Source organism: Mesoplodon mirus (genome assembly GCF_964341445.2).
Source record: "Mesoplodon mirus genome assembly, chromosome: 7".
NCBI classification, from domain to species: Eukaryota; Metazoa; Chordata; class Mammalia; order Artiodactyla; family Ziphiidae; genus Mesoplodon; species Mesoplodon mirus.
The window spans coordinates 74,245,316-74,268,180 of NC_138983.1; the positions used below are offsets into that span (position 1 = coordinate 74,245,316).

Consider the following 22,865-nt stretch of genomic DNA (forward strand, 5'->3'; position numbering starts at 1 on the left):
GTTAAATGTCCAGGAATTTTGCCAACTGGTTGATAAACATAGCCATTAATAAGAATTAACTTACATAAATTTACAATTAAATTATATCAGAAACAAAGGTGATACAAACTTAAAACTCACCCCTTCCTAATTATTTTACTCTATTTTATTATTACCTATGCTCTTGAGGTTATTTCACTGTACTATATGTGTCTGTTGGAAATGCTACACAGTGATGTGTTACCACACCTCTCTTTCCATCTCTGTATTCAGGGATGTGTCATTGGGAGCTTGAAATTGACCGTGGAGGGCGTATTACACCATAGAAATCAGGAAATGCTATAAATCAGGGCTTGATTTTTAAAAATTTTATAAATAGGTTTAATAATGGTGGTTCATGTAGAGTTTGATTTTGTTTCTTTGTTTGTTTTGTTGATTGCCTAGACTTAAGACGGTAATGGAGAAAATGTTAACAATGCAGATTATACAAAAGCATGTTGTGTCTTAGCCATTATGTTATGAATAGAAAAAAAAATTGAGGAAACGTTCTTCGAGTATTTGAAAATTATTATCTGATGCAGCAACAAAGTCACTCATGTCACTGATGAACATGTGAAGTTCTAACGTCTTTCTTTTTTCACTTGTATTATTCATAAATCCAAAATATCCAAAAATACCCACGAGTGCTCAGGTTGGGAACTCTCTCATTTGTCAACTGCAATGAGAAATTGGCTATGGATACAAGAGTTCGGCTAAAGTCAATGAAAGCATTCTGTGAGACTCAGCTGGCTATATAGAATTTACAAGAAAGAGTACTGCATTTCTTGTTACATGGAAAGACTGTGCTACACATTCTTTATATCAGTAAACCTTATGCTATGCATCCATGTACTTTACTTTTCCCAGAGAGCTGGTCATTAAATATTTACCAGCCAATCGCTGGCTGTGCTGGCACCCAGCAGAGTGCCTACTACTCATGGTAGGTGTTCGCTGACTGAGCTGAACAGTTGGCAAATATAGTGTAAATAAAAAGCACTTTGATTCTGGGGCTGGGATGGGGAAAATACATAATAAGCCTGGCACATCTTGTAACAGCAGAGAGTAAGGAAGTGCCCAAAATGAAAAGGTGGGGAGATGCTCAAGGACACAGCAACCAACCTGAAAGAGCCCCCAGTGGCCAAGGCTGGAAGAATTTGAGCAAAGTAATAGTTAATGAGTATTGGATTATAACTCAAAGTGTAAAATCAGTATACATGGGTCCATACTGACATAGATACATTAGTGAGTAAATACATAAAGGAGGGAGAAGAGACTGGCTTCCTTACAGAAGAATTTAACATACATAGATGTGGAGCTTAATTCCCACAGTATGGAAGGGCCTGGGGGGTAGGGGTGATGGTGGCGAGCAGGCACACTGACCGCAGCATGGAGGAGCCATGGACCTGGAAAGACAGAATGGAGACTAGAAAACATGGCCAGTAGAACTAAGAAGCCAGGAGAGGGGGCTACATGGTGCCAGGACAAATGGCCTTTATCTCAACAAGTCCCGGGATGTCACCGTAACTCAGAGACGGATAATAATTCTATGTCCCCAAGAAAAGGGTAAATCATGTACGGGGTTTCAGTGTGAGAAATCAGGGTTATACATTTAGAACACAGAACCGCCAAGTTATACATTATTTTTAGGTTTTGGAACTTAAAAGAATTAAGTCTCTTTGAGCTGTTCAGAAAAGCCATTCATTTGGGGTTTTCCCAGCTGTGTTAAAGGAGATCTGGCCCATCTAATTTTCCCATTTTCTTGTAAATCTTCAATCTTATGGTTTTTCCTTTCCTTTCAAGTTCTAATCAGCTTCCTGGTCAGTCCATAAAATGGGAAATAGAATCTAATGAGAAAACAGCCGGATTTTTGCAAATAGCTTTTGCTACCCGTAGACTTGGCCTGCTTCAATTCGGTCTTGCCAGATAGAGAGACGGAATGAATGAATGAATGAATGAATGATCATCAACTAAGTTCAGAGAAGGAGCAACGTAGTTCTGATTTGGTAACAAAGGGTGTGGTCTGCCAGAGGAAGCAGGACGCGGCCAGGTTCCTGGCCGGGTCCGGGTTCTGTCTCAGCAGGATGCTAAGGGTTCAGCCCGCGCTCCCGTCTCCACCTCCCCCGATGTCATCTGCATTGCCTGTAGACATCTGGTGACAACACAGCCTCAGGGGTCCTTTTGTGTGAGTTTTTGCTGCGGAGGCCGAGCCGGAGGCTGCCTGCTGCCCCGTGCCCTCCACTTCACTGGTCTCGGGAAATCGCCTTTAATATAAAACACCCAGCCTCAGGAGTTCTCATCACATCAGTAAGTCCCCACAGGACCTGTAAGAGCACAGGGTAGAGGAAATCCTATAAGGTCAGGTAGGAGATGACAAAGCTTGACAAGAAACAGGTTTTGTTCTGAAGGGCACCATGCTCTCTGGTCATTCACTCCGTTGCCGGCTCCTCAAACCCCGGTACAGTAAAGCCACATCCTCCTCAACAACGGGCCCTATTCAGAGGTCCCAGGAACGTGGAAACACCACCCTTCTTGGGGATGGACAACTAAGGCCCCGACTCTGAGCTTCTCATCACACCTGTTCACCACAGGAGAGAAATGAGCAACTCTGCTTCCTTGGAGACTGGCCTGGGACTTTTCCAATGGAAAAGTGGATTATTCGTCATTTTCCTCCCCCCACATCCCTAGTGGCAAATCCCGTTCGGAAGGCTCCACTTAGGCAATAGGAATGCTTCCTAATGTCATGGACATCTTCTTTGTTTTTGCCTCCCCCGCATCCATTTCTTCCATCTTTTGGATGGGCACCTTAATTTTTTTGCAGGGAAGACACCCTTTCCCTGACAATCCTGAGTCCATAGAACTCTGACCCTTCCACCCCAGGGGTGAGACCATAACCCAGGCCTGGCCAATCAGAGCATTCCTGGCCCCTGGCCTCAGTGATTGGTTCAGGGGAAGCCACGTGATCCAAGCCACTGCCAATGAAGATGCTGGCTCTTTCCCTGGAACTGCTACTTTGTAGGATGCTGGGGCTGCTGGTGGCTACTTTCCTACAGGTGAGGCAAGAGTCTGTCTGAGATTGGGAAGCTAACAGGGAAGAAAGAGTCAGATTCCTGACCATGATTTGGGCGCCTGGATCCAGCTGGGCCTAAGCTGCAGCTTTTGGCCTTTTCAGTTCCATGAGCTTTTTTTTTTTTTTTTTTTTTTTTGCCTAGGCTAGTTTTAGTTGGTTTTCTGACACTTGCAAACAATCAAATTTCCTGGACAGTATGCTTACTGAGACTTTAGCATAAGCATCACTATGTACTCAGAGTGAAAGTTGTTTTAAAGGTTATGACATGCTCAAATAAAACCCACCAGACTGTCATCATGCACCAAATTTACCTTTCAACTTATAAAAGTAAAGCAGCATCTCCAGAGAAGAATGATTTAAGACCAAGGAATCAATCATAAGACAAGTAGTAAAATGCTGCTTAGAGAAACTTTGATAGATAAATAGTTCTCTAGCTACAGCAGGCTTCAGACTACAAATCCCAAATTTCTGCTTCAAAAGTGACTCAGTGAAGACATTCCATAGTTTTATTTATTTAGCTTTTTGGCCTCGCGGTGCACTTGTGGGATCTTAGTTACCTGACCAGAAATTGAACCCAGGCCCTCAGCAGTGAGAGCACTGAGTCCTAACCACTGGACCACCAGGGAATTCCCAACAGTCCACAGTTTTAAAAGAAAACTTTCCAGTTGAAGAAACAGGCAAAATTTGTAATATGCATCTGTTGTATATATAATATGTTAATGTCTAGTATATTTATCAGATCCATGTCAATGTAATTATATTATTACTATATTTGCAAATGCATATATATGTGTATGTATATTTAGAACCACATATTTCCAGCTCTTTTTTAAAGAGGTATTGAAAAGACTGTTCAAAGTTTAGTTTTCCAGCTTGTCTGTTTCTTCTTATTCCTCAGTAAACTTAAGCAATTAACCAGCACATTTCCTGGCACACAGTAAGGCTCAATCTGAGTGAGTTCTTTCTCCCCAGCTCCCCCCTCTATTTTAAGTCCTTCTTTTAGAAACCAAGTCAAATGAAAGAGGCAGTACTGCATAATGTTACAAGCAGAGGCTGGTAAACGTTTTCTGTAGAGCCAGACAGTAAGCATTTCCAGCCCTGTGGGCCATAGGATCTGCCCAGCTTACTCTGCCGTTGTAGCCGACAACACAGGCAATACTGAAATGAATGGGATGGCTGTGTTCCCAGGAAACTTTACAGAAACAGGCGATGGCCCGCATTGGCCTTGGGCCATAACGTGCCGACCTCGGGTTAAGACCTTGGGATCCGGCGTCACACAGACTCTGGTCCGGCTCCCGGCTCTGCTCCTTCTCTGGGACCCTGATGAGTGTGTCATTTCTGTGCCTTGTCTGTAAGACATAGGGATACTAACAGCCATTTCTTAGTCTGTGAGAAGTGGGTGAGATAGTGCACGTGAAATGCTGGGAACACTTCCTGATCCATAATAAATGAGCATAAAACATTAGCCATCAGGTATGATCACCATCGTCAAAAAAGAAGAAGAAAGGGGGCAACTGAATTTGTCCAGGAACGGCAGCAATATCCCTGGTAAAGAGTTAGTGGGTGGACTTCCCTGGGGGCGCAGTGGTTAAGAATCTGCCTGCCAATGCAGGGGACAGGGATTCGAGCCCTGGTCCAGGAAGATCCCACATGCCGCGGAGCAACTAAGCCCATGGGCCACAACTACTGAGCCTGTGCTCTAGAGCCCGCGAGCCACAACAACTGAGCCCGCATGCCACAACTACTGAAGCGCATGCACCTAGAGCCCATGCTCCGCAACAAGAGAGGCCACCGCAATGAGAAACCCGCGCACTGCAATGAAGGGTAGCCCCCGCTTGCCGCAACTAGAGAAAGACCGCGCGCATCAATGAAGACCCAACACAGCCAAAAATAAATAAATAAAATAAATAAAATAATTAAAGAAAAAAAGTTAGTGGAGCCAGGGACTTCCCTGGCCGTCCAGTGGTTAAGACTCCACGCTGCCAATGCAGGGGGTGCAGGTTTGATCCCCGGTTGAGGAACTAAGATCCTGCATTGGTGCAGCCAAAAAAAATGTTAGTGGAGCCAAACAAGCAAGGAAGCCAGATAACTGAAAATGCATTTTCTTCTATTATCAGTGGCTTTCGTTTTTACCCACATAATGAATCATCCCCTGTCAGAGTGTGAAATTGCAGGTTGGACTGGGAATTGCAAGACCTTCCTTAACCGCTGGGCAGTGAAGGACCTGCCTGGGCTCTCACGGCCCCACGATGCTTCGTGCTATTAGGAAAAGCCTCCAAGGGACTCAGGAGAGCTGGCTTTTAATCCTGTCTCTGGATCTATATGACTGATGCCTAACCTTGGGGAAGTCACTGAAACTCTCTGAGCCTCAGTTTATGCCATGATAGGGGTGGTCCCAGGGACTTCTATAAAAACAACTGAAGGGGGAAAGGGGACCTGGGATTAATGAGTAGCTCCTTGGCAGAAATTGGAAATTGAAGCTCAGAAAGGTAAAGTCAGTTGCAGCTGGCATTTCAACTTGGGTCCATCTAACTCCAAAGGCCTTGCTTTCTCGATTGTGTTCTGCAGAGCTTCCCCATTAAAGCAGCAAGGAATATTGGCCGACAGAGGGCGCTCTTCTCGCAAGACAGGATGTCATGACATTGCAGGGACAGAAGACAGTATCCAGGAGCCACGGGGGAGAGTCTGGCTGGACTGGGAACAGGGCAGAGCAGGCTACAGGGAAGGCCAGACACAGGCAGTCATGGGGATGGGGGCTGCCGACAAGGAGCTGTCAACCCCCTCATGGAACAACTCGGCACGTCATTTGTGGCGCCTGGCTTCCTTTTTCATTCTGGCCATTTCCATCCGTTTTGCCGTATTTCAGAACAGAGAAAGACATGATGGATACATATGGGTGACGTGGGTTTCCTTACTCAGCTGCCTTGTAAGAACGGCGCCACTGTGACTAGCACAGATTGTTTCCACACCTCCTTTCCCAGAGCTCAGAAAGCACGAGTAAAGGCAACAACCAACAAAACCCACAACACGGCAGCACACCTGACTCTGGGACCTCAATTTCCCACGCCTGGTGCCAAGACTCTATGGGATTAATCAACGGTTGCTTCAGGGCATTGCAGATGGCCCTGCGGGTTATGTCCTGCACAGCTTCAGTGGGCGCCATCCACATGGACTACGTTGTGAATGGTGACCCTGGAATTGTGCAATATGGCAGCCCTAGGTAATACTTTGATGAGAGAGCTATAATTTACAAAGTATGGTCCTGGGGGCTTCCCCGGTGGCGCAGTGGTTGAGAGTCCACCTGCCGATGCAGGGGACACGGGTTTGTGACCCGGTCTGGGAAGATCCCACATGCCGCAGAGCGGCTGGGCGTGTGAGCCTTGGCCTCTGAGCCTGCACGTACGGAGCCTGTGTTCTGCAACGGGAGAGGCCACAACAGTGAGAGGCACGCGACCGCAAAAAAAAAAAAAAAAAAAAAAGGATGGTCCTGGGCACAACCTGCCTGCCAATGCACTTTGTCAAACAAGAGTTTTTCTTTATATTTTTCCATCTTGTATGTTATTCTATGGGTAATTTATCTGCAAATGTATTTATCTGCTAGCGGGGGCAGGTCTTGGGAGGTTTCCCTGTCCAAAAGGACACTTACAAAGGAGGCATCTTGGCTGCTCCATGCTGGTTTGCTTGACTCTAAAGCTGAGGGTTATCATGTGCTTATTAGGTGCCAGACGCTGGACTAAGCAATTTACGCACTTTGCCCACTTAATACCACAGTCACTCAAGGTGGTAGGAACTATTGTTACAGGAGTGGGGACCGAGGCCCTGAGAGGTAGATGATTTGTGCACGTCCAGTATAAAAGCCGGTCAAGAGCAGGGCTGGGACGGCACTGGAGTCAGCCTGACCTCAGGGCACGTGCTCTAACCACTGTGACATCTGCAAACACATCTGGATTCCTAAGCGCCCCGCACCTCACCCCCCTCCCCCAGTAAAATGCTGTCACACCCTCCTCTATTGGTTAGGGCCACCACAACACCTGAACTAAATGCTTTCATTTGGGAACTCTTTGTCGGGAGAAGAACAATTCTCATCATACTTAATCTGTATGATATCAGGGCAGTCCTCCGTGGAAACTCCATCCAAGGAGGAAACACAGCGCCCTCACCAGGGACCCCAAAATCAATTGGAAACAAGAATAGGCCGGAAGCAAGACGGCCACGAATTTTTTAGAAAAACTGGGCTTCAAAATATTTGATGAGAGATGCTCTTCAATACCTCTCCCTTTTTCCCCTCTTCCTTTCTCTTCTTTTAAACAGCCAGCAGGTTGGAGTCATCAGGAAGTGGAATTTGTAGGAAGGTGTCAGTCAGTCCACAGGCCGCCCTCACATGGACGCTGCAAAGGACCCCTCCATGAATATGAGCATCATGGATGGAAGCTTCTCAAGCTGGGGACGCCCCGGCAGAGAGCGCTTTTGAGAAGATGGGGTTGGGGAGAGTCCTGCAAAGTGCCCTGGGCACAGGCCAGGGGAACACTTGTGCAGCTGCCTGCAGTCAACCAAGGAATGAAGCAAGGTGCAAATGCGTGTAGGAATAAGAATTGAAAAACTCCGTGTATATTCGAGTGACCGTGAGAGTATGCTTTCCTCGGTGTGAAAACCAGTCAAGGCTACTGCTCCAGCTAGCATCAGACTAAATGGTTTTCTCCCCGCCTTTTTCCACAAGTGGGGATAGTGTTTAATTTGCACTGACTAGCTGTGTGGCCCTGGGGAAATTACTTAACCTCTCTGAGTTTCGGATTCCTTGTCTGTAAAATGGGGATCACGGGAGAACCCATCTCATAGGTTGCTGTGAGCGTGAAATAAGGGAGAGCAGGTGAATTGCTTAGCACAGTGCTGTTCACGTCAGTGATTCCTCCTGCTGCTCTCCTGGTTTCTCTTCTTACAAAACATCTTCTTCCGTCTTATCTACTCAAGGTTAGCGGTCGTCATCACTGTTTCCCACAATTATATAAGAAGCACCTTGTAAAATAAAGTCCCCATTCCATAGTTGTACACCCGTGTGCATAACAAACTTACTCAAAATGGCCAAAAGGTGGAAGCAACCCAAGTGGCCATGGATGGATGAGCAGATAAACAAAATGTGGTGAATCCATACAATGAAATATTCAACTGGAATGAACCATGAGGATATCATACTAAGTGAAATAAGATGATCGCAAAAGGACAAACAATGTAAGATTCCATTTATATGAGGAACCTAGAATAGTCCAATTCACAGACACAGCATGGTGGGAGGGGAGGAAGGAAGCAGGGGGTTTGATTTGATGGGCTTAGAGTTTCAGTTTGGGAAGATGAACAAAGTTCTGATGATGGATGGGGATGATGGCTGCACAACAGTGTGAATAGATTTAATGCCACTGTGAACTGTACACTTAAACATGGTTAAGATGGTAAATTTTATGTGTATTTTACCATAATTTTGAAAATTAAAAGTTAAAAACAAACCCCAAAATGAAATACCTCCAAGGTTTCTCCGAGGTTTGGGGTGATAGAAATGGATGAAAGTGTTCTGAAAGCAGGTTGTGGTGATGGCTGCAGAACTCCATCAATATATTCAAATTGATTGAATTGGACACTTCAAATGGGTGAAGTTACTGTTATGTAAATTGTACTTCAGTGAAGCTGTTAAGAGCAAGCAAGCAAACAAACACTTGCTGTGATCCAGAGGAAACTTTGGAGGATGAAGGAGCTGTTCACTGTCTTGATTGTGGCTATGGTTTCACAGGTGTACCCATATGTCAAAGCCCATCCACTTACAGACTTTAAACATGTGCCGTTTATGGCATGTCAATTATATCTCAAGAAAGCTGTGTTTTAAAAAGGCAGAACAGTATTCCATATATAAACAAACTCCTTATAATATATTAAACTCCTTAGAATATATTAAACAATATAATTTATTAAACAATGCCTCCTTTGGATGGAAATTTAGGTTTCAAATTTTATGCCCCTATCAATACTATTTCAATAAATATCTTTGTAGGAAAAAAAAAGAAAAAAATGCAGATATTATTTGCTGCTCCCCTATTCTTCTCCCCACAGGCAAGCCACAGAGTCAGAATTTCCCAGGGAGGGGGCCTGGGAACCTGTAATTTTACTGAACATTCCTGAAAATTTCTTGGAATCAGACATGTTGGGGCACATTGAATCAAACTTCATGAACTTGGATTTTCAGGCTTGGGAGTGTGAAATCCCCTTTTCTTTGATCCCTAAAAAATTCTGTAAGTGTTCCATACAAATGATTCTAAATTCCCAGGCCCTACTCCCAGGGAGGATGTGTATGGTTGCCAGATTTCGCATAAATAAAGAAATGAATAAATCAATATATAATAAACTATAGGGTGTCCGTTAAATCTGAATTTCAGATAAACACCAAATAATTTTTTTAGCATAAGGGGTTCCTTGCAATAGTTGGGCCACACCTGTACATAACAATGATTTGTTGCTTCTCTGAAATTCAGATTTCACTGGGTGTCCTGTATTTCATCTGGGAATCCTAAGTATGAGTCCTCAGGCCTGGGGTGAAGCCCAGATCTGCACTGTGGGTCTGCTCCCCACGTGCTTCTGACGAGGGGGATCCTTAGAACCCATGTTGAGAACCCCTGATCAGGTCAACACCTTCTGGGTCAGGAGCCCCTCCTCAGGGCGGCCAGTGGATCCCAGTGCATCCCACAAGTGAGCACACTTTAATGTTGGTCCAAGGAGGAAAAGGGGGCTGAGAAGCAGCAGGAGAAAACTGTCCCAGGTTTTCAAAGCCAAACGTGGTGGATGCGGTGTCACGAGCCCTGCAGCCTGAGGGACGGTGCTCATCTTCTCTGAGTGGGTATTTAGGGCTGCCTAGGGGACCCACACCCAGGATTCTGCCTAGATTCTCTAAACTTTATTTATTTATACCCAGCCTCGTCCCCGAAAGGACTTTAAGCCTCGGAGGTCTCAGTCCATGCAGCGTTCTTGGTGCTGGGGAGTGAGGTTAACACGCCGTCTCTCTGGGACACACACGACAGGTATTAATTGTGTGCTCACCACGAATGGGCATTATTCTGGGAGTTTTACAATTAGAACCATCTCATTTAGCCCTCGAGATAAGCCTGCAAGGTCATTGCTGTCGTTGGCCCCATTTTGTAGATGAGGAAACCGAGGTTCCGAGGGGTCCAATGGCTTGTGCAAGAGCGCACCGAGTAGGCCAGTGGCAGAGCTGGGGTTCTGACCCAGGACTGTGTTGCTAACCAGCCCCCATCCTGCCTCCCTACTGAACCAGATACTTCTGGTGACTGAGCTTTGCTGGGCGAATTTTGGCTTACGTTCCGCTTAACCTGGGGCCATACCTTAGGTCCTGATCCCGGGAACATTTCTGATCCGGTGTGATAACAGCTGGCAGGCCTTGAGCGTCTACTCCGGCCAGACACTTTGACTTTTTATACATAGATACTCTCTCAACGCCCTGCAGCGCTGAGAAGACTCAGACCCAGGCACGCAGAGAAGCCTGGCCGAGGTCGCAAAGCTAGGAAGTTGCAGAGCACTGATCTGCCTAAAAAGGAAGCATCCATCTCTGCATCTTCAAAAGCACACACCTGCTTTCCACCTCCCCTCGCCAAGCTTCACTTTTCAGGAAAACGCTCTCGCTCCGGGCTGGTCCCTAGACAACTCTTGCATGTAATTCCACGAAATGCCCAGAAGAGGGCGCGAGGACTCGCTTTCCCCGGGCACCCACGCGATGGGGCTGAACTTCGCAGAATCTCGAAAGCAAGAGTGACGCGCTCCAGACGAACTCCACCTGTGGCCGTACCCGAGCCCTAGGCTGCACGGAAGGTGACACAACACGGCACCTCTGCACCCCGCCCTCCCCCCGGGCCCCCGCAGGGCCTGGACTCACCGAGGCTGGGTTTTCGATGACCAGTTCGTAGGTCAGCCCTCTGGACCCAAACCTCAGGATGTCTCCGGGTAGGAGCTTCACAGCCACGTTCTGAATGTGGCACTCATTGACGAACGTGCCGTTGCAGGAATTGAAGTCGTGGAGAACAAAGCTGCTTTCGGCCTCATTATATTCAATGAGTGCGTGATGGTTGTCGACGTCTGCAGACTGAAATGCAGAAGGGGGACAGTCAGAGCCAGGAATAACAGGAATAACAAGGAATAACTAGTGCCACTGACACTGGGGGCCCCAATGTGCTAACCACTTCATCTGGCTGGACAGTCACTGCAATCCTCATTTTAAGAGGAGGATGCTGAGGGTCAGAGAGGTTAAGTGACTTGCCTAAGGCCACACAGCTAGTGAGTGGAGGGTCACCAGAGCCTGACAGCAGACCCAGAATAGATGCCCAGTTTTAGGGTAGGGCGTCAGGCAACACAGAGGCAAGAGGGAACTCGGGGGGAATTGGCCAGGAATTGGCCACTTGATAGTTCTCTGATCCCATGCAAGTATCCTTTTGGTTGTCCCGAGTGGCAAGACAGCAGAAATGGTCCAACACAAACCAGAAAGGTCAGTTGGCAAGTGACAACTGTCCATTTACTGCAAGTGTTAAAGTTCAGGGGAGGTTTTATAATAATTGTTGTTTTCATTTGTTTGTTCTATTCATTTCTAAAATAACATGTTTTTTGTAATAATGCAGAAAATGAGAACTAGAGAAAAACACAAAGAAGACATTAAAATCACTTAGACTCCCGTCCCCCAGAGGCAGGCACTGAGAACATGGTGGTTCACATCATTCCAGTCTTTTCTCTATGCTTACAATCTTTTTAAAAAGTTTAAACACAATTGAGCTCACACCACAAAACATAGTTTTATAACTACCTTTTAAAAGCCTTGGTGTATAATGAAGGTTTATCCCATGTGATTAATTATTACTGTTGCTTCTTAAAAGCTACTCAGAATTACCAAAGATGATCTATTTTTCAATAGGGGCCCTGGTGTGACCACATTTCCCTCAAAAGAGAGAGACCCCAGACAGTGAATTGTCAGTGGCGTCAGAAACCTCCTGTGTAACCACTTTAATAAGAAGAATGAGCAAACCTTGGCACCAAGGAGGAAATATCACATCCCCCCTGGCCCCGGCGCCCTGGACTATGGGCTGCAGGGCACGTGCGGAGTCTTCTGTCTTCTCAGGACACTGCCTATGAGCCATCCACTCCAGCCTGAGACTTTGCAATTATTTTCTAAGTCACTCTTCTCAGAGTGCCTCATCCAACTTTCACAGAGAGTACTTGGAATTAGAAATCTATACTAACGTCCCACAATATAATTATAACCAATAGCTTTTACTAATAATAGCTTATAGTATATGAATAGATAATAATATAACTGCATATATTAGTAGAATATATTAATGACACATTATGTGTAATTACACAAATGCCAGGAAATTTGCTAAGTGCTTTACTGCATTATCCCGTTTCATCTTCACAATAATTCAAAGGGATACTTCCTCATTTCAAAAAATTTAATTTTTTATTGAAGTCTAGTTGATTTACAATGTTGTGTTAGTTTCAGGTGTACAGCAAAGTGATTCAGTTATACATATATATAATATCTATTCTTTTTCAGATTCTTTTCTATCACAGGTTACTGCAAGATATTGAATATAGTTCCCTGTGCTGTACAGTAGGTCCGATAGTTACTCATTTCTTAGATGAGGAAACTGAGGCATAGAACGATTAAGTGTGCCCACAGTCAGCCACTTTGACTCGCTTGGCTTGTTCCCAGGTTTGCCTGATTCAAATGACTGTGCCTTTACCCACTTTTCAAATTCCTACCAAACACTTTGGCACTTAAAATACTGAAACACAAGAAGAAAGCAGGAGTAGCTCTATTAATTTCAGGCAGAGCCAACTTCAGAGGAAGGAAAGTTACCAGGGATAAAGAGAGGCGATACATAGTGATAAAGGGGTTGATTCTCCAAGCAGACATAACAGTCCTTCATTGTATGTACCCAACAATAGAGCATCAAAGTATGGAAGGCAAAAACTGATAGAACTGCAAGGAGAAGCAGATGAATCCATCATGGTAGCTGGAGACCTCAACAGCCCTCTGTCAGTGACGGGCAGACCCACCAGGCAGAAAATTAGTAAGAATGAAGTTGAACTGAACAGCACTACCATCATCTGGATCTAACTGGCAACCACACAGCTTCATCCCACAGCAACAAAACACACATCCTTCTCAAGCTCCCATGGAACATTCACCAAGCAGACCACATTCCAGGCCACGAAATATACCTCAACAAATGTAAAAGAATAGAAATTATGCAAAGTATGTTTACAGAACACAATGGAATTAGACTAGAAACCAATACCAGAAAGACAGCTGGAAAATCCCCAAATATTTGGAGATTAAACAACACACCTCTAAATAACAGATGGGTCAAGGAGGAAGTCTCATGGGAAATAAAAATTTATCTTGAGCTAAATGAAAATGAAAATACAACCTATGAAAATTTGCAAGATGCAGTGAAAGCAGTGCTTGGAGGGAGGTTTATGGCACTGAAGGCATTTGAAAAGATCTAAGCTTCCACCTTATGAAACTAGAGAAAGAAGAGCAATATAAGCCTACCACAAGCACAAGACAAGAAGCAATGAATGAAATAAAAAGCAGGAAAACAATAGAGAAAAGTCAGCAAAATAAAGAGCTGTTTGGTTTTTTTTTTTTTTTTTTTTTTGTAAAGATCAATAAAATTGACAAACCTCTAGCAGGATAACCAAGAAAAAAAGAGAGAAGATACAAATTACTCAAATCAGAAATGAAAGCGATGGCATCACTACTGATCTCATGGACACTGAAGGGATACTAAAGGAATATTATGAATAATTCTATGCCCACAGATTTTATAAGTTAACGAAGTGGACCATTTCCTTGAAAGACACAATCTACTGAAACTCACACAAGGAGAAATAAATACTCTGAAAAGACTCATATCTAGTAAAGAATTTGAATCAATAATGAATAACCTTCCAAAATGGAAAGCACCAGGCCTGGATGGGTTCACTGGTCAATTCTATCAAACATTAAGGAAAGAATGATACCAGTTCTCAATAATCTCTTCCAGAAAATAGAAGAAGAGAGAACACTTCCCAGCTCATTCTGTGAGGCCAAACTTATTCTAATAGCAAAACCAGATAAAGATATTACAAAACAGGAAAATTGCAGACCAATACCTGTCATGAATATAGATGCAAAATCCTCAACAAAATATGAGCAAATTGAATCCAGTGATGTATAAAAAGAGTTCTACACCACAGACAAGTGGGATTTATTCCAGGTATGCAAGGCTGGTTCAATATTTGGAAATCAATTAATGTAATCCATCACATCAACAGCGCAGAGAAGAGAAATCGCATTATCATAACAGTAGATGCAAAAAGAGCATTTGACAAAATTAAACACCATCCATGATAAACTAACAAACCACCGAACCACCACAACAACTCTGGGCAAATTAGGGATGGAGGGGAACTTCCTCAACCTGATAAAGTACATCTATAAAAACCCTAAAGCTAACGTCATATTTAATGGTGAGAAACTAGAAACTTTCCAATTAAGATCAGGAATAAGGTGAAGATGTCCCCTTTCACCACGCATTTTCAACATTGTACTGTATCTCCTAGCTAATGCAACAAGGCAAGAAAAGAGAATAAAAGATAGATTGGGAAGGAAAAAGAAATCTTCTTTGGTGAGGTGTTTGTTCAGATCTTTTGCCCATTTTGCAGATGGCATGATTGTCTATGCAGAAAATCCCAAAGAACCGACAGAAAGCCCTCCTGGAACTAATGAGCAATTGTACCCAGGTTGCAGAATACATGATTAATATACAAAAGTCAATTGCTTTCCTATATACCAACAATGAACAAGTGGAATATGAAATTAAAAACACAACACCATTTACATTAGCACCAAAAAAAAAAAACTGAAGTACTTAGGAATAAATCTAACAAAATACTTAGCTATATGAAGAGGTATATGAAGAAAACTACAAAATGTTGATGAAAGAAATCAAAGTAGTCTAAATAAATGAAGAGATATTTCATGTTTGTTTGAAATTCCTTAATGATGTATGATGTTTAACATCTTTTCATATGCTTATTTGACATCTGTAGATTTTCTTTGGTAAGGTGTCTGTTGAGCTCTTTTGCCCATTTTTAAGTTGGGTTGTTTGGTTTCTTATTGTTGACATTTAAGACTCATTTATATTGTTTATTTATTTAGTTTATTGAAATGTAGTCGATTTACAATGTTGTATTATTCTGCTGTACAGCAAAGTGATTCAGTTATACATATATATACATTCTTTTTAAAATATTCTTTTCCATTATGGTTTATCACAGGATATTGAATATAGTTCCCTGTGCTCTACAGTAGGACCTTGTTGTTTCTCCATCCTGGATGTAACAGCTCACATCTGCTAACCTCAACCCCCCACTCCATCTCTCCCTCAACCCCCTCCCCCTTGGCAACCACAGTCTGTTCTCTATATCCATGAAGACTCATTGATTTTGGATACATGCTTACAGCATCTTTATTCATAACTGCCAAAAACTGGAAGCAACCAAGATGTCCTTTAAAAGGTAAATGGATAAACAAATTGTGGTACATCCATACAATGAAATACTAGTGATAAAAATAAATGAGTTATCAAATAACAAAAAAGACATGGAGGAATCTTAAATGCATATTGCTTAGTGAAAGAACCTAGTCTGAAAAGGTTACATACCGTATGATTCCAACTGTATTAAATTCTGGAAAAAGTAAAACTATAAGGAGAGTAAAAGATCAGTGCTTGCCAGGGGCACAGGGGCTCTGGGGCTCAGGATGAAGACGAGGGGCACAGGGGATTTTACGGCAGTGAAAATATTTTTTTATGATACTGTAATGGTGGATACTTGTCACTATACATTTGTCAAAACGAAAGAACGTACAATGCAAAGAGTGAACCCTAATGTAAACTATGGACTTAGTTAATAATAGCATATCAATATTGGTTCATCAGTTGTAACAAATGTACCGCACTAATGCATGATGTTAATAATAGGGGAAACTGTGTGTATTGGAGGGGTGGATATATGGGAACTCTCTGTATTCTCTGCTAAAATTCCTGTAAACCTAAAACTGTTCAAAAAAATAAAGTATTAAAAAAATGAAAACACATTAGTTCTTTGGAAAATGTCACCCACATCATCTTCATCACCATTGCCATTGATCTTTGTGTCCTTTGAACCTTTGATAACCCATGAATGAGAGAAATTCTGTGTGTTACATTTTGTTTTTCTCTTCCCAGGCTTCACTGCTTTCAGTTCCTCAAAAACTGTCAAGCCATTATTAAGAAATCAAAGCAAGCAGGAAGTTTTAAATGACTCCACAAATTTGGGTGAGCATCTGCCACATGTCAGGCAGGAGACAGCTTCGTAGTTCGGCCCTATAATATCACTTGCTCCCTTTACTTGGAAAATTGCTAAATGCTGCTCCTGGACAGACACCCTGCTGCTAATACAGACTGACTGTATAAGCTCCATCCTACTCAGCTGTCCAACTATGAGATGAACTGTTATTTATTTATTATTATTTTTATTATTATCCTTATCATCATCTAACATATTTTGAGGGCATCCTGTGAACTGGGCCCTGCTGAAGCATTTTGTGTGCATTTTTATCATTTAATCTGCATGACAGCCCTAAACAGGGTCTCTATTATTATCTCCATCTTAGAGATGAAGAAGCTGAGACTCAAATGGTGAAGTGAGAGGACAGCATTACATTGATACCAAACCCAGACAAAGACACTACAAGAAAACTACAGACCAGTATCTCTTATGAACACTGATACCACAATCCTCAACAAAATAGGAGGAAACCGAATTCAACAGCACATTAAAAGGATCATACACTATGACCAAGTGGGATTTATTCTTGGAATGCAGACTTGATGGTTCAACATATGAAAATTAATCCACGTAATACATCACATTAACAGAAAGAAGGAAAAAAATGATCATCTCGATTAATGTACAAAAAGCATTTGACAAAATGCAACACTCTTTCATGATAAAAGCACTCAACAAACAGGGAATACAGGGAAATTACCTCAACATAATAAAGGTCAAATATGAAAGGCCCACAGGTAGCATCATACTCAAAGGTGAAAGACGGAAAGCTTTTCCTCTAATTTCAAGAATAAGATAAGGATACCTGCTTTTGCCACTTCTATTCAACAAAGTACTGGAAGTCCTAGCCAGAGCAATTAGGCAAGACAAAGAAATAAAGGCATCCAAATTCGAAAGGAAGAAGTAAAATTATCTCTGTTCACAGGCAACATGATCTTACATGTACAAAATCCTAAAGAGTCCATGAAAAACCACAACCCTCCTAGAACTAATAAATAACATTCACTAGCAAAATCGTAGGACACAAAATCAACACACAAACATCAGTTGTGTTTCTATATGCTCACAATGAACAATCTGAAAAGGAAGTTAAGAAAATAATTTCATTTACAATAGCATCAAAATGAATAACATATTTTGGGATAAATTCAACCAAGGTGGTAAAAGATGTGTACACTGAAAACTACCAAGTGCTGCTGAAAGAAATTAAAGACACAAATAAATGGAAAGACACCCTGTATTCGTGGGTTGGAAGACTTAATATTGTTAAGATGTCATTACTACACAGCAGGATCTACAGATTCAAAATCCCAACAGCAGTTTTGGCAGAAATAGAAAAATCCATCCTAAAATTCATATGGAATCACAGTGGGCCCCAAATAGCCAAAATAATCTTGAGAAAGAAAAGCAAAGCTGGAGGTCTCACACTTCCTGATTTCAAAACTTACTGCATACAAAGGTACAGTAATCAAAACAGTGTGATACTGACATAAGGTCAGGCACATAGGCCAATAGAATAGAATAGAGAGCACAGAAATAAAACTTTGCATGTATGGTCCAATGATTTTTGACAAGGGTGCCAAGATTATTCAATGGGGAAAGAGTAGTATTTTCAACAAATGATGCTGGGAAAGACTGCAAAAGAATTAATTTGAACTCTTACCTTACACCATGTATAAAAATTAACTCAAAGTGGATCAAAGACTTAAACATAGTCTAAAACTATAAAACTTTTAGAGGAAAGCACAGGAGGAAAGCTTTATGACATTGGATTTGGCAATGCATTTTTGGATATGATACCAAAAGCATAGGCAGCAAAAGTAAAAATAGATAAATTCAACGATATCAAAAATTAAAACTTCTGTGAATCAAAGGACACAATAAACAGGGTGAAAGGCCATCTAGAGAATGGGAGAAAATAGTTGCAAATCACAAATCTGAAAAAGGGTTAATATGAAGAATATATAGAGAACTATAACTCAATAACAACAACAAAAAAGAACCCCCAAATAACTTGATCAAATATGGGCATAGAACTGGAATAGACATTTCTCCAAAGAAGATATATAAATGTCCAACAAGCATATAAAAAGATGCTCAACATTACTAGTCATTAGGGAAATTCAAATCAAAACCACAGTGAGATACCACCTCATACCCATTAGGATGGCTACTATCAAAAACAAACAAACAGCAACAGAAAATAACAAGTGTTGGCAAGGATGTAGAGTAGGGGAACACTTATGCACCGCTGAGAATGTAAAATGGTGCAGCTGATATGGAAAACAGTAGAGCGGCTTCTCAAACAATTTAGAATAAAATTATCATATGATCCAGCAAGTCCACTTCCGGGTATATACCCCAAAGAATTGAAAGCAGGAACTTAAAGAGTTATTTGTACACTCATGTTTATAGTAGCATTATTCACAATTGCCAAAAGGTGGAAGCCACCCAAGTGCCCACTGACTGATGATTGGATAAGCAAAATGTGGTCCATCCATACAGTGGAATATTATTCAGTGTAGGAGGAAGGGAATTCTGACACATGCGACAACATGGATGAACCGTGAGGACATTATGTGAAGTAAGTGTCACAAAAAGGCAAATTTTGTATGATTCCACTATGTGAGGTACATAAAGTAGTCAAGCTCATAGAAACAAAATAGAACGGGGGTTGCCAGGAGCTGGGGAAGGGGAAACGGGGAATTGTTCTTTAATGGGTACAGTTTCAGTTTTGCAAGATGAAAAATTCTGAGGCTGGTTGCACAACAATGTGAATAACTTACAACTACTGATCTGTACACTTAAAAGTGGTTAAGACAGTAAACTTTATAGGTATTTTACCACGATTTAAAAAATGGCTAAGATGAAGGGACTCACTCAACATCAGGATGCTGGCACAGGGCAATGTCAGGGTTTGAACCCAAGTCTAATTCCAAAACTTGTACCTTTGATTTGTACCCTGTGATTTTCAGAGTAGAGAGTGATTTAATAATGAGAGAGGAGACAGGCAGGACCTAATATACAAAACAAGTGCATTTTTTAAGGCTCCTGCATTGAAAATGTCTTTAAAAAGTATATAGTGAGTCCATAAAATATTGAGACGTTTAAACTTCTATTAACAATGACCATCTGCTCTGATGACCCCTGTGCTTTAAGGAAGCCTCCTCGGGAAGCTGACTTAGTTATGACATTGCCCTGAGGTTCACTGACATTGTCGCTGAGGTTCGACGTGTACCTGGAACCGTCCTTTGGAGCTAGGTTTCAACCTTGCATCACCTGGCACTGGGAAGCCCCATCTCAGACCATAACCTCCCGCTCCCGGCCTTCCTTATCCTCTGTCTCGTCCTCTCCTTGAGTCACGTAGCCTTTGCTCCCTGTTTGCTCCCTATGGGTAATGCCCTATGCTCACCCACCCTGGGCCCTGCTCAAGCTCACCAGCTCCTTCAAGTCCATCCCGGCCCCTAAACCCTCCTGCCACCCTCACACTTCTGTCCTGAGGCTGGCCTAGTGCCCTTTGGGCCCCCCAGCCAGCAGGTCCCTGCTCTCAGGCTTTTCATTCTACTTTGACAACAGCCTCCTAGGTCTTCACCTCCTGCACCTGCCTGCATCCTCTGTCTGCTTCTCCCGACCCTCCTCCATCCCTTTACACGGCGCCCTCTGCCCAGCAGGCCCACCTGTGCGGCTACATCCATGGGCTGATGGGCTCCTTGTGTTTGGTTTCTGGTTGGGTTTGGCCAATGGGGGGGTTAGAGATCAGAGCAGGGAGGAGAGAGCTTGGGGTACTTACTCCCCTGGCTTCCATTCTCTGGGGCCACACAGCTTCCCTCAGAGGACTCTACCCAGCCCTCGGGGTCTCCGGGTCCCAGGAAATGCCCCTGCCCCTCACCCCTCAGCTCTGGGGGTGGGAACAGTCCTCACTCATACTAGCTCTGGGCCCTGCACTATCCTTTGTGGTTTCTCTGAGCCCTGCCCACTCCCTATGGAGTCCCTTCAGGAAACTCCCCTCCATCACTCCACACCCCTGTGAATGTGCCTTCAGCTCCCTGCCAGGACCTGGACTTCCCAGGCATGGAGAAGCTCCTAGATGGGAACTTCAAGGCTTCTCCTAGCTGCCAAGGGCCTCTGGGTGGTCCTGCCTTCATCCCACCCTGGTCTGGGCCCTCTCCTCAACCATCTCCTCTTCTGCATCCTCACCTTGACAGTGTAACTTCCGTCTAACCTGTGAACATGCTCACCACCCCCTCAGCCTGGAAACACCGCCTCTTCCCCCTTCCTTTCCTTTATTGTCAAATGGCTTCAAGAGGTTCCTCTCCCGCTGGGTCCTCAACCCACTGCCATTGCCCTCGGGGGCCTCCTCGGGCTCTCGGCCTCCCTGTGACATGTGACACAGTTGTCAGAGAGAGGCACGTGGCCTGGTGGTTCAGGGGTTGGGGGAGCAGGGCAACGTGGTGGTTATTAGACTGGGCTCGAGTCCAGTTCTCCTACTTCCTAGCAGGGTGACCTTGGGCAAGTGATACCTCAGCTTCCTCATCTGTAAGGTAACAAAAGGACAGTCTTATAAGCTACTGGTGACGTATAAATGATATAATACATACTAAAGCACTTAGAAGAGAACATAGGGCAAATGGGAAATGTCCTCTATTATGAGCAAGAGGATGGGCTCTGGAGTTAGAAAGCCTTGAGTTCAAGTCCCACCTCTGTTACCTTCCAGCTGTGCAGCCTGGGGCACGGTTCTTTGCTTCTCTTTGGTTGCTCCCTGAGCAGCAAAAATGAGTTTGATAAGCTGGGCTTCGTAGGATTGACAAAAGGTACTGCTTGGTGACATGTTCAAAGGAGTGGGATAACATTTTTGAAATTAACTTGTGTGTGTGTGTTTGTGTGTGTGTGTGTGTGTTTTATCTATTTCTTTTAACCTTTTGGTTCTAGGCTATCCCATCCCCCAGCCCCATCCCCCCACTGCCTCCAGAAAGGGATGTAGTGCAGAAATAGTAAAAAAAAAAAATGGGGTTTTCAAAAGAATAAGGATATGAGGAAACGGCCAGGCGCTGGTGAGACGACAAGTCTGGGATTGGCAGGAAAGAAGAAGCTTCTCTGCTTCCCTGTCAGCTGGATCCTTCCTCCCCGGTCTCCCCGGGAGAGCCCTGTGGACCGGCAAGGCCTCAGGAGAGGCTGGTCCTGAAATCAGACTGCCCGAGCGTGGTGCCCAGTGCCCCAGCCTCCCTCTGTGACCTCAGGCAGGATACTCAGCCTATCTGTGCCTCAACGCCCTCATCTGTAAAGTGGGGCAAACAGCACTAACCTCCTAAGGATGAAATGAGTTAATACACTCGAAAGTGCCCAGAACAGTACCTGGCACAAAGCAAGCTGTCTCTGTGATGAATACCCTCAGCCTGGCAGCAGCTCTCTGGCTCCCTCACCTCTCTGACTGCTTCCAGGTCTCCACACCGGGCTCCTCTCCCCTCAGATATCCGTTTCCTCCGCACTCTGTCCATGGGCTGGGGCCACTGTGCCACCCCCTCGATTCGCAGGTGTGTATTTCCAACCCCTGGTTCATCTCCAGGCCCCAAACTGCCTGGCTGCTTCCGGGATGTTGAGGTGCTCACTCAACCAGTCCTGCTTCCTGCCCTCTTGGTAACGGGATTATCACCTGCCAGCTCATCCAGCCATCTTTCTCCGTGGCCTGTGGCATTGGTCCTACTGATTCTTCCAGAAAGCTCTCAGACCAGTCCCAAAGCAACGGTCCAGTCAGGTGGTAGTATTAATGTGGTGGGCAGAATGGTCTCCCAAAGATGCCCATGCCCTGATCCCCAGAACCTGGGAATATGCTCCATGACGTGGCCAAAGGGACTGTGACGATGTCAAGGTTACTAATCAGTGCTCTTAAAAGAGGGAGACTAAGGACTTCCCTGGTGTTGCAGTGGTTAAGAATCCGCCTGCCAATGCAAGAGACACGGGTTCGAGCCCTGGTCCGGGAAGATCCCACATGCCATGGAGCAACGAAGCCCGTGTGCCACAACTACCGAGCCTGCGCTCCAGAGCCCACGAGCCACAACTACTGAGCCCACGTGCCACAACTACTGAATCTGCATGCCTAGAGCCCGTGCTCCACAACAAGAGAAGCTACTGCAATGAGAAGCCCGTGCACCGCAACAAAGAGTAATCCTCGCTCACTGCAACTAGAGAAAGCCTGTGCTCAGCAACGAAGACCAAACCCAGCCAAAAACTTTTTAAAAATTTTTTTAAAAGTGGGAGACTATCCTGGGTTATCCAGGTGGGACTAATTGAACTCCACCAGTCCTTATAAGCAGAGAACTTACTCTGGCTGGATTGGAGAGATAAGTGGTGTTTCTTGCTG

At 43.9% G+C, this 22,865-nt stretch overlaps 2 protein-coding genes across 2 annotated transcripts in view; both read right to left on the minus strand.

Moving 5' to 3' along the window:
- Positions 1-22,865, minus strand: part of LOC309808805 (forkhead-associated domain-containing protein 1-like) — a gene marked incomplete at its 5' end in the record, with an annotated part of 205,828 nt that overhangs the window by 69,790 nt on the left and 113,173 nt on the right. The window lies entirely within an intron of this gene.
- The window catches only part of LOC309807969 (forkhead-associated domain-containing protein 1-like), a gene marked incomplete at its 3' end in the record, with an annotated part of 96,680 nt that overhangs the window by 61,536 nt on the left and 12,279 nt on the right, over positions 1-22,865 (minus strand). The window contains exon 3 of the mRNA XM_082627980.1: positions 11,013-11,219. Within this exon, the coding sequence (XP_082484106.1) occupies positions 11,013-11,219 (207 nt within the window). The remainder of the gene's footprint in view (positions 1-11,012; positions 11,220-22,865) is intronic.